This window comes from Dipodomys spectabilis, unplaced genomic scaffold (genome assembly GCF_019054845.1).
Source record: "Dipodomys spectabilis isolate Male_0828 unplaced genomic scaffold, ASM1905484v1 ptg000210l, whole genome shotgun sequence".
In the NCBI taxonomy this organism is placed as follows: Eukaryota; Metazoa; Chordata; class Mammalia; order Rodentia; family Heteromyidae; genus Dipodomys; species Dipodomys spectabilis.
In genome coordinates, this window is record NW_024870887.1 from 4,611,695 (window position 1) to 4,624,512 (window position 12,818).

At 43.2% G+C, this 12,818-nt stretch overlaps 1 protein-coding gene across 1 annotated transcript in view; it reads left to right on the forward strand.

Moving 5' to 3' along the window:
- Plb1 (phospholipase B1) overlaps nucleotides 1-12,818 on the forward strand; it is a 180,185-nt gene that overhangs the window by 60,381 nt on the left and 106,986 nt on the right. The window contains exons 2-4 of the mRNA XM_042696639.1: nucleotides 9,758-9,819; nucleotides 11,031-11,097; nucleotides 12,329-12,387. Of these exons, the coding sequence (XP_042552573.1) occupies nucleotides 9,758-9,819; nucleotides 11,031-11,097; nucleotides 12,329-12,387 (188 nt within the window). The remainder of the gene's footprint in view (nucleotides 1-9,757; nucleotides 9,820-11,030; nucleotides 11,098-12,328; nucleotides 12,388-12,818) is intronic.

A 12,818-nucleotide genomic window follows, 5' to 3' on the forward strand; every position in this document is an offset into this window, starting at 1 on the left:
TAGCACTCTACCACTTGAGCCACAGCACCACTTCCAGCCTTTTCTGTGTATGTGGTACTGAGGAATCAAACCCAGGGTTTCATGCATGCTAAGCTGGTACTCTACCACTAAGCAACATTCTCGGCCCTGAGATTATTTCTACTAATGTGCTATTACAAAAATGTAGCCATGAACAGTGATGTGCACATGATGATTTCAAGTTATTGGACATATAGTTTAGGATAAATTCCTAGAAATTTAGAATAAATTCCTGGATGGAAGGATGAACTAAATTTCCTTCCATAAGGATTGTCCCCTTTTGCCTTTCCACCCACAATATGAATATGCTTGTGTTCAAAGGGTGTATGTCTTCCACAGCCTGACTACAAATGTATATTCAGGCTTTATAATTTTTGCAAATATGGTGAAAATGGTATTTTAATTTATTTGATTAAAAAGAAAGTTTAGTATCTTCTTATAATTTTGTTGGCAGTACTGGAGCTTCAGCTCAAGTCTTCATGCTTGCTAGTCATTTTTAGAACTGGGTATTTTGGCAATAGGTCTTACTTCCTGCCTGGATTTCATTCTGCCTATTCTCTACTTTCTGCCTCCTCCCAGAGCTGGGGGGACGGGCCTGTGCCACTGTGCCTCGCTTCTTCATTGAGGTAGAATTTTACTGGCTTTTCTGCCCAGACTGGCCCGGGCCAGTATTTATACATATCTACACAATCCTCCAGTGTGTTTTATTTCATTTGTAGGTGGCTTTAAATCAGCATTAGTGTAAATACCAAATAAACAGTTCATATATTGTGCCATTTTTTAGAGAATAATGTCAAGAAAACAGTACGTTGTTCGATACAGATGCATTTTTCACATTTTTTAAAACATATATTCTTCTTTAAGTAGTTGTACAAAGGAGCTGCCATTCAACAAAGCAGTTTATGAACACAGTGCCTCTTAATGACTGTCACCCTCCCAATGTCCAGCCATCCTCCTCCCCTCAATTTTCTTAATTTTGCAGGATATGTGTTGAATTTTATGACTGCATTTCCCCTTTCTGCTCTTTATTCATCCACCTTTCAAATGTTTTTGATCCACAGTTGATTGGATACACAGATACAGAGAGCTGACTATATTTTACGGTTCTCAATTCAGATGGACAGTGCCATTATTCTCATTTTACAGATGAGGAAATCAAGAAGTTAAATAACTTGGCCAGGGTCATCCAAATACATACAGGAGCTTGAATTCAGTCCTGAATGTCAGTCCAGACCAGGGCCTGTGCCCCTCTTCTATGCGACAGCAGAGCTCAAGGGAAGAGAGAACCAAAAGTGGACTTCTGTTTAAATTTTAAAATTGGCTCAACAAACAGCACATGTGAAAACAGATTTCCAACTTCTAAAGTTTCAGTGTATAAAACAAAAACAACATTCTCTCAAAACCCCAACTGGCAAAGGCAAGTTGGCAAGAAATCACTGTGTCTCAATTCACTCACAGCTTTAGGTCTTTTATAAAAGTAGCACTCATAGTGATTCTGGTATTTGGGAAACACAACTTTTTGGCTTTCAAAATTTTTCTATACTACTTTACACATTTAGCTGTTAAGATACTGTTTTGTGACTACCCAAGGTGCATGCAAACAATAGACATTCTGATTGCTTTGGGAATTAAAACCTGTTTCCCAGGAAGGAGGAGTCAGATATTTGCACCTGATTACAGAAGCGTTATGCCAGTCAGACTCTTGGATTGTATATACATGTGCTAAAAATCTGTGTCCTGATGCTAGGAAAAAAAATAGTTCTGCTGTGCCCATTAAAAAAAATCACTGTGTCTAATAAAACGCAATTTTTGCCAGGAGTTCTTTTTCCTGGAATGGGTCAGAAGTTCCCAGGAGATTACCGTGCCTGTGAATAAAAACCTGTTGCCTTGGTAACGCACCCATGACAGGCCTGTCAATGCCAAGCCCAGGGTTGCAGCCTGGTGAGCTCATTGTGAGAGTGAAGAAAATCTTTTCACTTCTAAAAGCGAGTCAATACCTGTTTTGAAAGAATTTATAGTTCTTCCTGCAGATTGGCTTCCCTTCTCTTCCTGGGGGGAAGTCTTTCCCAGCCTTCTAGAAATATTGTCTAAATTATAAATGGCAAGGACAATGAGAGAGCTCCTGGTGGCTTAAGTTTTTCAAGTAAGTTATGGAAGGAGAGGGAGGTGCTTTTGTTATACTCTAGATGCTAGCAGGGCCATCGCTAGAACTCTGGGCCAAACCTTCCCCTCCCCTCTCCATCCCCAATCCCACTCTGGCTACCAACACAGGCATGGGATTTTTTTCTTTCAGAGCTCAGGACTCTACTTTCCTGGGAAGTCACCTGTGTCTTGTAAATTTTTAGGACTTTATTGTTAATCATCATTTTCACTAAATTGCTTTTTTTTTTTTTTTTCCTGCTGTCAATTAACTGTCTGAGTACTCCCCTTTAAAAAAAATCCAGATTGGGCTGAGCCTGGGTGGCAGATACTAAAGCAAGTATAAGAAACCCTCCAGGGAGAGAGAACAGATCTGCATAAAAATCACTAGAGAAGAAAGAATTAAGCACCAAAATAGGTGCGAGGAGCTGTAATAGAAATAATAGGAATCCAAGAACTATGGGATGGATATGGGCAGAAGTCTCCAGAGGGAGGTGCCACAAAGCCAGTGGAACTGAAATAAGCCCAGAGGGGCAGAGAGGTTATGCAAGGGCTAGAGCTCTTCAGCCCTGCTGGGCCAGAGCGTAAGACTGGTGTAGAGGAGGGGAGGAGTTAAATACTATAGGACACTAAGATCCCAGCACAATAGAGACTTGTAAGATGATAGAACCCTTGCCTTTAATTTCCAAAACCTGTACCTATAGAAGTTGAATGACTGAAGCAAGGTCACCCGGCAAGCCTAGGCTGTGCATTTGCTGTCATGGGAAGTGGGGAGCTATTAGGAGGCCTTTGGCAGGGGAGTGGTGTGACGCCAGTGGTGTTTTGAGCAAGGTGAGGCTGAGGCTTCAGACATAAAAGAGCCAAGGCTGGTAAACAGTCCTGGTCCAATGGGAGAAACCCAGCAGAGGGTTTTTATCTATTTGTTTTTGTAGTGCTGAAGATGAAATCTCAGACCTCCTGCATAAAGGCTCCACCAGACTCGCTGAAGGGAGTTTGTTGGACTTTAGGAGAGATACATTTTGGGAGACATAATCGTTGCCAAGCTGCCACTCAGGGAGGAGACCTTCCTGATAGGGGAGACCATGAGGACCCCCTCTCTTCCTAGGGCTTTCCTTCTCGGGTTCCTTAGCATCGCCCCCACCCTCAGCCCGACCTCTTTCTGGCTCAGGATGGCAGAGCTGGGATGGGTGAAGATGGTCATGCACCCCCCTCCCCCCTCCCGCCTCCCCCCTCCCCCCAGGGCTGACACACCTGCTCCTCCTCACCGCGGCCATTCCTTCAAACCGTTCCTCCCTGGCTGTGGCTCTGTCCCCAGTTTTCCCCATGGAAAGGTTGGAAAAAAATATGTAGTTATGAAATATGAAAGGCCAGAGGCAAAAGCAGGTCAACTTGAGCATGCCTTCTCCTGTAAGGTCAGCTTCTCTTGCTGTGGTACAAGGTCTGTGTTATTCCATAGTGGGTGGGCACCAGGAAACACCCAGAGGAGAGTGTGCTTGCTGGTCTCTGCCTGCACGCAGCCTGGCAGGGGTGGGTGGAGCTCTCCCCCTTTGGCCATGGCCATGGAGCACAAGGTTTTTAAACATTGGCAGGTTGAGGAGTGCCCACCATCTCTCATCAGACCAGTGGTGGAGTCTACTGAAAAATATGACCTTGTAAACCAGGCCCTGATGGCTCACTTCTGTAATCCTAGCTACATAGGAGGCTGAGATCTGAGGATCACAATTCGAAGCCAGCCTAGGCAGGAAAATCCTGTGAGACTCTTCTCTCCAATAAACAACTCAGAAAAAAGGCTGGAAGTAGCTCTGTGGCTCAAGTGGTAGAGTGCTAGTATTGAGCACAAAGAGGCTCAGGGACAGTGCCCAGGCCCTGAGTTCAAGTTCTAGGACTGGGGGATTATAACATTGTTAATCCTCAATCATTCTTTGGCTATCTGATGTAGATGTGGGCACAGAAAATGTTCCCTTATGCTGTCCTCTAAAGGTTGGAGTCACATAGTAAACCTGCTAGATCTTTCCTTTCAGAAAGATCGTGTTGTCAGGGAGAGGCTAAGGAGAACTGAGTTTGCAGACCTCCCTTCCTTCCTTGGTACTTTACTCCAGTGGTCTTTGGCAAGTTTGCTAACCTTTCTGGTTGGCAGCAAATGGAAGCAGAAAACCAGATTATCTCAGACATCTGCTGAGATCTACCCTAGAATTCAGACACAAATATTCCAACTCTATAGACCCAGAGAGGTACTCATGACCACGGTGCCACCTGGCACCGATGGGGCATGTGACTGCCTGAGCACCCTGGACAGAAGGACACCTGTGCTCCCCAGAATGTCTGTAATTCTGAGGTAGAAGCAGTAGCCAGACGTGACTCATGGTTTTCTGACTCAGTTCCTACAGCTGGTCACAGTTGGTGCCTGTTCACAGGCCACAGCAGCAACCTGCAGGTCCTGCAGGTGAGTAGGGCCTGGTACTCACTCTGGGCAACACAGTCACCCCTAGGACCTGCTTGTAGACCAGAATGGGGCAGGGAACGACACTTGCTGACTTTGACCTTCTCTTTCCCAGCTCTACATTGAGTGGGTGGCAGTGCAGGCTCCAGACCTGCCCTTCCCTTGGCTGGTTTGATCTCCAGGAGCCAATGGCTTCTGAGTGCCTGCAATGATGCCAAGAGACTCATACATCCTGTCTCTAGGGTTGCCATGAGGACACTGCACTGTTCAAAGAGTCCAAGAATTTAATGCACCCCAAGGCGTGACCTCAGTTCCACTGGTGCCTTGTGCTTGGCCACCTTCTGCTATCCAGGGGGACAAAGCCTCCTTTCATCCTATGAGGCAGATCACTTCTCCGGTGTGTAGTTCCTGCTTACAGGGCACTCTCCTGTCCTTTGATCCTCACAATAATCCCACGAGGGAAGCAGGGTAGCGCATCTCATCCCCAGTTTATAGATGGGGAAGTCAAGATGGAAAGGTTAAAAGTTTGATCCAGTCATCCAACGGCTATCCTTCTTCAAGCAAAGGATGGAGGGTAGAAAATCGTGTTTTGGGCACCGTGTAAGTGGACAGACATCAAGAAATCTGTAAATTAGTGAGCTCTCACTGCTTTAATCCAGCTAATAAAATGGCTCCTCCCACCTCTGGCCAGCTGCTGGGGATAAATCTATAGAATCTATTTGTTTCCTTATAGAACTGGATTTTAACTGGAAGCTCATCATAGCATCCAGGGGTCTTCTAAAGCTGTGAGGCCCAGCATAATCTGGACAATTAAGCTGGATCTTTGGGGAACCAGTCAGCAGAAAGAGGGTCTAGAGTCACTATTTTCATGGGCAGATGCATGTGTGACTGTACCCGGCCAAGGCCTGGTGCTGTAATAGCCTCTTGTCAATTTCCAACCCTAGAAATCACAGTTCTGACCAACTCGGATGACTGATCTCAGGCAACCTGTTCCTCAGAGCAGAAACAGGTGTTTTTCTCCATCATTCCCATCAGGATGGAAAATTACATGTTTTTTTCCCTTTTTGAACTTAACCAAGGTGGGAGGTTTTTCAGGGAGCTCAAAGCCCTTCATAGGTCCATGAGCTTGATGTTAAAACAACTTTGCAAAAGGGAAAAGGTTCCCTGGGACCCCGTGACCTGAGCTCAGTGATGCCACAAATGCTTTGATCACCTCTGCCATAATTCCTCGGACATGGAGGGAGTGGACACAGATTTTTTTCCCCTCCATGTACCTGGTAAGAAACAGAGACAAGATCTCTGCCCATAAAGTCAGTCAGCGGGGGACAGGATCAAAGGGCTGTACATTTCCATCTAGGTGTTTGAATCTAGGCCCTTTTGAGTTTAAATATTAGGTATAGCCCAGAGTAATGATCATGAAAGACTTACATCACCAAGTTAAAGACAAAGACTCCTGAGCATTTTTCTATGGAGAGAAAGCCTTGACTCCTGAGGCTAGAAGGATTTGAAAGGTGATTGTGTCAATCACCTCTCTGATGCTGAAGGTGTAATCATTATAGCTTCAGTTACTGCATCCTTGGAAGTTTCTGACACTGCTGGTGTTTACATGCGTGAAAGCCTCACAGTGCAAAAGGCAGGGAATACCAAGCACCCTGGATAGGTGAGGAGATGAAGGCTTGGAGAGGCTGACAAGAACAACGGTGTGCAAACTCTTAATCTCTGCCTGGTCTGTACATGCTACAAGTGCACTATAATCCCCAGCCTCAGTCCTTTCTTGTTGAGGTGGCCTCCAGCTATTATAAGTAGGGACAGGCTATCCCCAAGGGTCTAGTCCAGACTTGAGGACTACATGGACTAGGCCAGCCCTTTTGGAACCCAGCACTGCAGTGCAGATATTGAAGAGCGCTCTTAAATCATATATGTTCCCCCTCCTCCCTCCCTCTCTCTCTCTTTTGGCCTTGCCTGCCGTGTTTGTTTGTTTCAGTGTGTTCTGTCTTGTGGTTTTCCCACTTTCTCACCTTCTTTAAGTTCAGTTATTTTTTTATTTTATTTTTCTATTTCGGTTCCCCAACCACCCTGCAGAGGCTAATGCTAATCACCAGAAATGCCACCCTCTCATTTCACCTGGATAATCCCTATTCAGTACCAGTCTAGATCAGGGATTGGTGGGCAAGTTTTGGTCAATAGGCTAAATTCAGCCTATGGCCTGGTTTTATATGATCTGTGTGCTAAAAGGAGCTTTTATACACACAAAAACATACACATGTATGTATATGTATGGCAAGTCATTCTGATACCATTTCTTTAAAAGCTTCCTTTTCTCCACTGTGTTGCCTTTGTTTCTCTGTCAAGTTGATTATATTTGAGCAGATCTATCTCAACCCTGTCTTCCGTTCCATGAATCGATTTGCCTTTTGTTTTGTTAATACCACACTTTCTTTCGTAAGTCTTGAAGTCCAGTGATATCAGCCATCCAATGTTGTTCTTTAATGTTGAATTGGCTATGCTGGGTCTTTTGCCTCTTCATATAACGTTTAATTAGTTTGTTTATTGTGACGTTCTGAAGATGATGGTATTTATCTCACAGAATTGCTATGAGGATCAAGTGAATTATTTTGTGTAATTGCTCAGGGCTACGTCTGGTGTATTGAATATGTATGTAAATGGTGACTATCAACATATTTACCCTAGTTTAGAAGGAATATCTTAAATCTCTACCCTGCTAATTCATCCTGCTACTCCCAGAGTGATGATCATCTAAAAATGGACTTTAAAGTCATTCTTTCAAGGACTGGTGATGACATTCAGTTACGTAGGGACCAGCCTAGTGTTCATGGCTCCATATTACTAGCTCCTGTCTGTCTGTGTCTTTCTACCCTGGCTTCCCTTTCCTGCCTTTTATTCCCTTTTTTCACAGACTCTGTGTTCTAGCCTTTTCCAGAACTCTCAGCTTGTCTTTACCTCTCCACCTTCCCATCACAGGGCTCTTTGTGCCCAGAAAGCTGACTTCTGGGAATGTCAAGAAGGTCACTGAGATCTGGAGGAAGGTTAGAGCCATAGTTCCCGTGTAAACCAGCATGAAACTGGCAAATATACTGCTTCTCCTCGTGGAATTCTTTTCAGGCTTGAAAAGTAGATCTGCAGAAAAAGACTGGGGTAGAAAAAAAATCAAGCTGTATCCTCAGAAACAGGCTTCCCTTAGAATTATTAAACTGTTCATGGGTTCTATTCCTGGTATCTCTGGCAAGGAGTATATACTCTGGGCAGAGAAATAGCAAAAGAAAAGAATCTGAATGGCCAATCAAATAGGATCATAAATGTATCAAGTAGCTGTTGAAACAAGAAGCAAGGTTATCTAACAATCTGAAAAGTATTTAGGATATAATCTAGAAAGGAGCTTACAGAATACAAAATGATTTGTACACTGATTACAATGGAATGCAAGTATGCATGGATGTGTCTACAAGAATGTGAACAGATGAAATCACATTTGAATGTGGAAGTAGAGGCACTTAAAGTGATTTTTCTTTTTTGGTTTCCTTTATTTATAGTCTTGTTAATTTTACTATTGAATACTTTAGGTATTTTATAGGAAGATTTAAACTGTACACTTAAAATGAATCCCATTTATTATATGAAAATTGTATCTTAAAAATAAACCTACACAAAAAAATAAAAATAAACCTGCATTTTTACCTTAAAAAAATGAAAAGTTTCAGCCAGACACTGGTAACTTAACTACTCAGAAAGCTAAAATTTGAGGATCATGGTCTGAAGCCAGCCTGGGCAGGAAAGTCTGTGATACTTTTATCTCTAATTTACCACAAAAATTTGAAGTGGAGATGTGGCTCAAGTCTTGAACACAAAACCTTAGGGACAACATCCAGGCTGTGAATTCAAGCCCCAGGATCAGCACAATAATAATAATAATAATAATAAAAATAAAAGTTTTGAGAGGCAAGTCAAAAGGATGTTGGGACAAAGATCGTGTTTATGTTTCCCTATTTGCCTTTCTTTCCTTTTTTTTTTTTTTTTGTGACAGCCTGAGGCTTGAACTCAGCTCCCTGAGATTCTTTTTCTCAGGAATAGCACTCTACCTCTGGAGACACAGCTCTACTTTCAGAGTTTTCCTAGTTTATTGGGGATAAGAGTCTCACAGACCTTCCTGCCCAGGCTGGCTTTGAACTGTTCTCAGTCTCCTGAGTAGCGAGGATTGCAGGCGTGAGTGCCCAGCTTTTTTCCTTGCCCTTTTGCCTAATATTCAGCAGGACTCCTCAACCCAGCCTCTGGTCTGGGTACTTAGCATAGTTATGGCTGCTAGAAGTCTCATGATTAGCACTTTAAGATCATATAATCTGAGACTGAGGACATGGCTCAATGATCATCTGCTTGTCTAAAATGGGTGTAGCCTTAGATCCAGTCCCCAGCAGCAATATATATATATATATATATATATCCTTCAGACTCTTCTAGATATCCTTTGGTTTCCCTGCTTTGTCCTGGATCTCCAGACAATGACAATAGTCTGTCAACATTACCTTCCTGAGGTTCTGCCTCTTTCTAAAAAATTGGCTCACGTCTATCATCCTATCTACTCAGGAAGCTAAGATCTGAGGATCATGGTTCAAAGTCAGCCTGGGCAGGAAAAGCTGTGAGACTCTTAAAAAAAAAAAAAAACTACTCAAAAAAGCTGGAAATGGCATTATGGCTCAAGTGATAGAGTCCTGGTCTTAAGCAAAAAGAAGTTCAGGGGACAGTGTCCAGGTCCAGAGTTTAAGCCCCAGGACCAGCAAAATAAATAAATAAATAAATAAATAAATAATGACAACTATAATAAAGCAGTCTGACTGCAGGCCACAGATAATGCAGTGTTACTGCCCCCTCTCAGATGCTAACACTTCAGCATTTCAACCTGGGGATTCCAACACTACTGGAAGCACATTGACCCAAACCATGACAGTTGGAGGGATGGAGTCTGGACCTTCTTAACACAAAGGACATGGAGCTGAGCTGGGCTGAGCATATAGACAGGGCTAGGAGAAAGGGCATACAGGCCACAAATTTAGTAGGAGTTAATTCCAGCAAAAAAAAAAAAAATACCTGAACTATTTTGTTTTCTATCTATTTATTTATTTTTATTTATTTATCTATCTATTGCAGGAACTACCCAACTTCAGACCTCTCCAGGGAAAAACACATTGGAAGGTCAGCTATGGCCAGAGGTAAGGGCTTTGCCTTGGTGGGTGGTTGTGTGTCTGTAGGATTCGAACAGATCGATAGGCCTCTCCTGGAGTCCAGATGAGTGACTTTCCTAGAAGAAGAGCTGGGCTGCCTGGCAGAATGTACTATATCTCCTGGAATTTGGGGCTCCCCATCCCCACAACTGTGTGGGTAGTTCCCAGAAGTGTCCAGAAAGCATTATACATGGGCGTGTTATCTCTGTGAACCTTGAAGCAGATGTTGTGAGTTATCTGGAAGCATCTGGGTGAGGTCTTCCCAGAAAATCCACAAGATAGGAGCTGAAAGTAAATGTTGTATCTCTTACTGTAATCAGTAATTCAAGGGAAATTAACTTGTGGGGATGAGATGTGGTCCAGCCCTTCATTTATTACATGTTTTTCTTTGGTAAAGCATTTCCTCTTCCACTCTCTGTTTTGGGGAGAAAAATCTATAATGAACCTTCCCCAAACCTTGCATATTAATGTCAGAAGCAATGCTGGATTCTGAGTAGCACCTAAGGGGGAATCTTGATCTCAAGACCATCCATTAGTCACTGTCCCTCCTGAGTACACTTCAATCTGAAGACTGAACAGGAATCATTCAGTTTCAGTTTTTTTTTTCCCCATTTTTTTAGCAGTGAATATGCATTCTTGTCTTTGAGGAAATAATCAAACCAGGGGAAGGAAAGTAGATAATACAAATAAATGTCAGATAGAACTGATTTAGTCTTGGTATACCTGGGCCTCTCAGTTATCTCTCTCTTTTTTAATTGTGGTAAGATATACATAACACCTTAACTACATCAGAGTGCATAATTCAGTGACATTAAGGGATTCACATGGTTATAATACTAACACCAAAATTGATCTCCAAAATTTTAAATCATTCCAACAGTAAACTTTAATTCTCTATCATCTGCCCTTTCTCTATCCTTAAGGATGTCTTGAGACAGCTACTAAAACCATAGTCAGTCATAGGTCCTCTCTTAACATGGATTGGGTGAGGAGGTTGGGATAATGTGAACTAGAAATGTGTTATTTTTATGAAGGGCTAGAACCAATACAATGCAGCCACAGTGGCCCTGCCAGCCATTTACTCCCATTATGGTCTAGTTTTGTCCAGTGTTGCTTCTTGATTTTGAGCCAAATGTTCAGAACCTAAAAGACACCTATGCAAGGTGATTCATGTTTTGGCTGCTTGGTTTCCTTTGCAGGCCCTGAAGAATTTCCTAAATCCCTGCAACCCAAAGAAGTTAGGACCGAATGTGCCTTCTAAGTCAGGTATGTTCCTACCAGCTATAAACAAGAGAGGCCCAGCATATTCTTTGGGAAGTGACCAGCCGATGCTTTGACTCTATTCCTCTTACATCTTTTTGCCATTCACTCTTCCTTCTTCCTCCTCCTCACATCAGCTCTGTTTCCCCTCAGCCATTTCTATGGAGGAGTAGCATCAATGAAGCACCAAAACCAACATGGCCCCATGGTGGTTTGCCTGAGTGGACAGCACCCAGGGTTTTGATTCTTTGTAGGCAGACCATGTCATGGGGGTTACGGAGTGGAACTTTGATCACATAACTTCCCCAGTCCTGTAATGCAACCACAGTGGCTATTCTAGACACTCATTGTGGGTTAGATTTGCCCAATATGTCCGAACTATGAATGCTACTAAGGAATGTTGTCCTTCTTCACTGACTTTATCATGTTAAATGACTGTACTTGAAGCTTTCTGTCTACTTATATTATGCTAACCCAATCAGGGTTTCCAGTTAATTTTGCTTTTCTGACTGTTCTTTTATATAAAGACAAGGTAGAGCTAGAGCATGGCTCAAATGGTAGAGTTCCTATCTAGCAAACAAGAAGTCTGGAGTTCAAACCACAGTACCACCAAATTAGAATCCAAAACTTGATCAACTTTTCAGAAAATGGCAACTTTAGGAGACTTACATTTAGATGCCCCCACCATGTGACTGGGGTGTATGTGACCAGTTTGGTCTCTAGGGAGACTCATATCATAGTCACACAAGTGGATCAAGGAGATCTCAATGTCTATTATTTGCATACAAATTCCATCTGAGGCACTGTGTGCCCACAGACTTTGAGTGCTGTCCTCTGGCATTCTTCAAGCTAAGGTGAACCATTAGATAGCCATGTGATTCTAATTTTAATCTGTTGTCCTCTCACTAAATGCAGATCCATAGGGTAGAGGAAAGTGAAGGGCAGGTGGAGGGCCCCCAGCAGAGAGAGGAAAAAGAGGGACTGTGCATGACCTACCCCAGGACTCCTGCTTTGAGAGAATAAGTGGAGGTAACAGCCTCTTCCCAGAACGGATCCTGGTGGTGTCTGGCAGGATACTTCATTTTCCACTCCTAAAGCAACAGGTGGAACCTAGCAGTTCTACACGGGCGGTGGGATGGGTGGGTGGGGGGTGTCTGCTCCATGTACCTCCTGTGGTCTCAGCTACACTGTGAGGAATGCAGATCTGACCTTGCCACGGGGCTTCTTGTCTCCACAGTCCACTCTCTGAGGCCTTCTGACATTAAACTGGTGGCAGCCATTGGCAACCTGGACACTGTAAGTATTTAAAGCAGCTTGGGAAAGAGGCAGTTTGGTAGTGGTGAGACCATCTTGGACTCCTTGTAACTAAGCAGAAAGCTCCATTTGGTTCTGAAGATTATAAACTATAAAATAAATGCCTACCTTTACATTGTGATAGGGAAATTTTGGAGTTCCTTATGAAGCAGTTAAATCCATTGATAAATCAAGTATGGCCCCATATTTTTGGAGCAATCTTTTAAACTTTCTATTTGAAAATAAAGAAACTTTCTTAAATGCTTTATAAATTTTTTTTTTTTTTGGGTCCGGTCGTGGGGCCTGAACTCTGGGCCTGGGCACTGTCCCTCAGCTCTTCAGCTCAAGGCTAGCGCTCTACCACTTGAGCCACAGCGCCACTTCCGGCTTTTTTCTTTTTGCTTATGTGGTGCTGAGGAATTGTACCCAGGGCC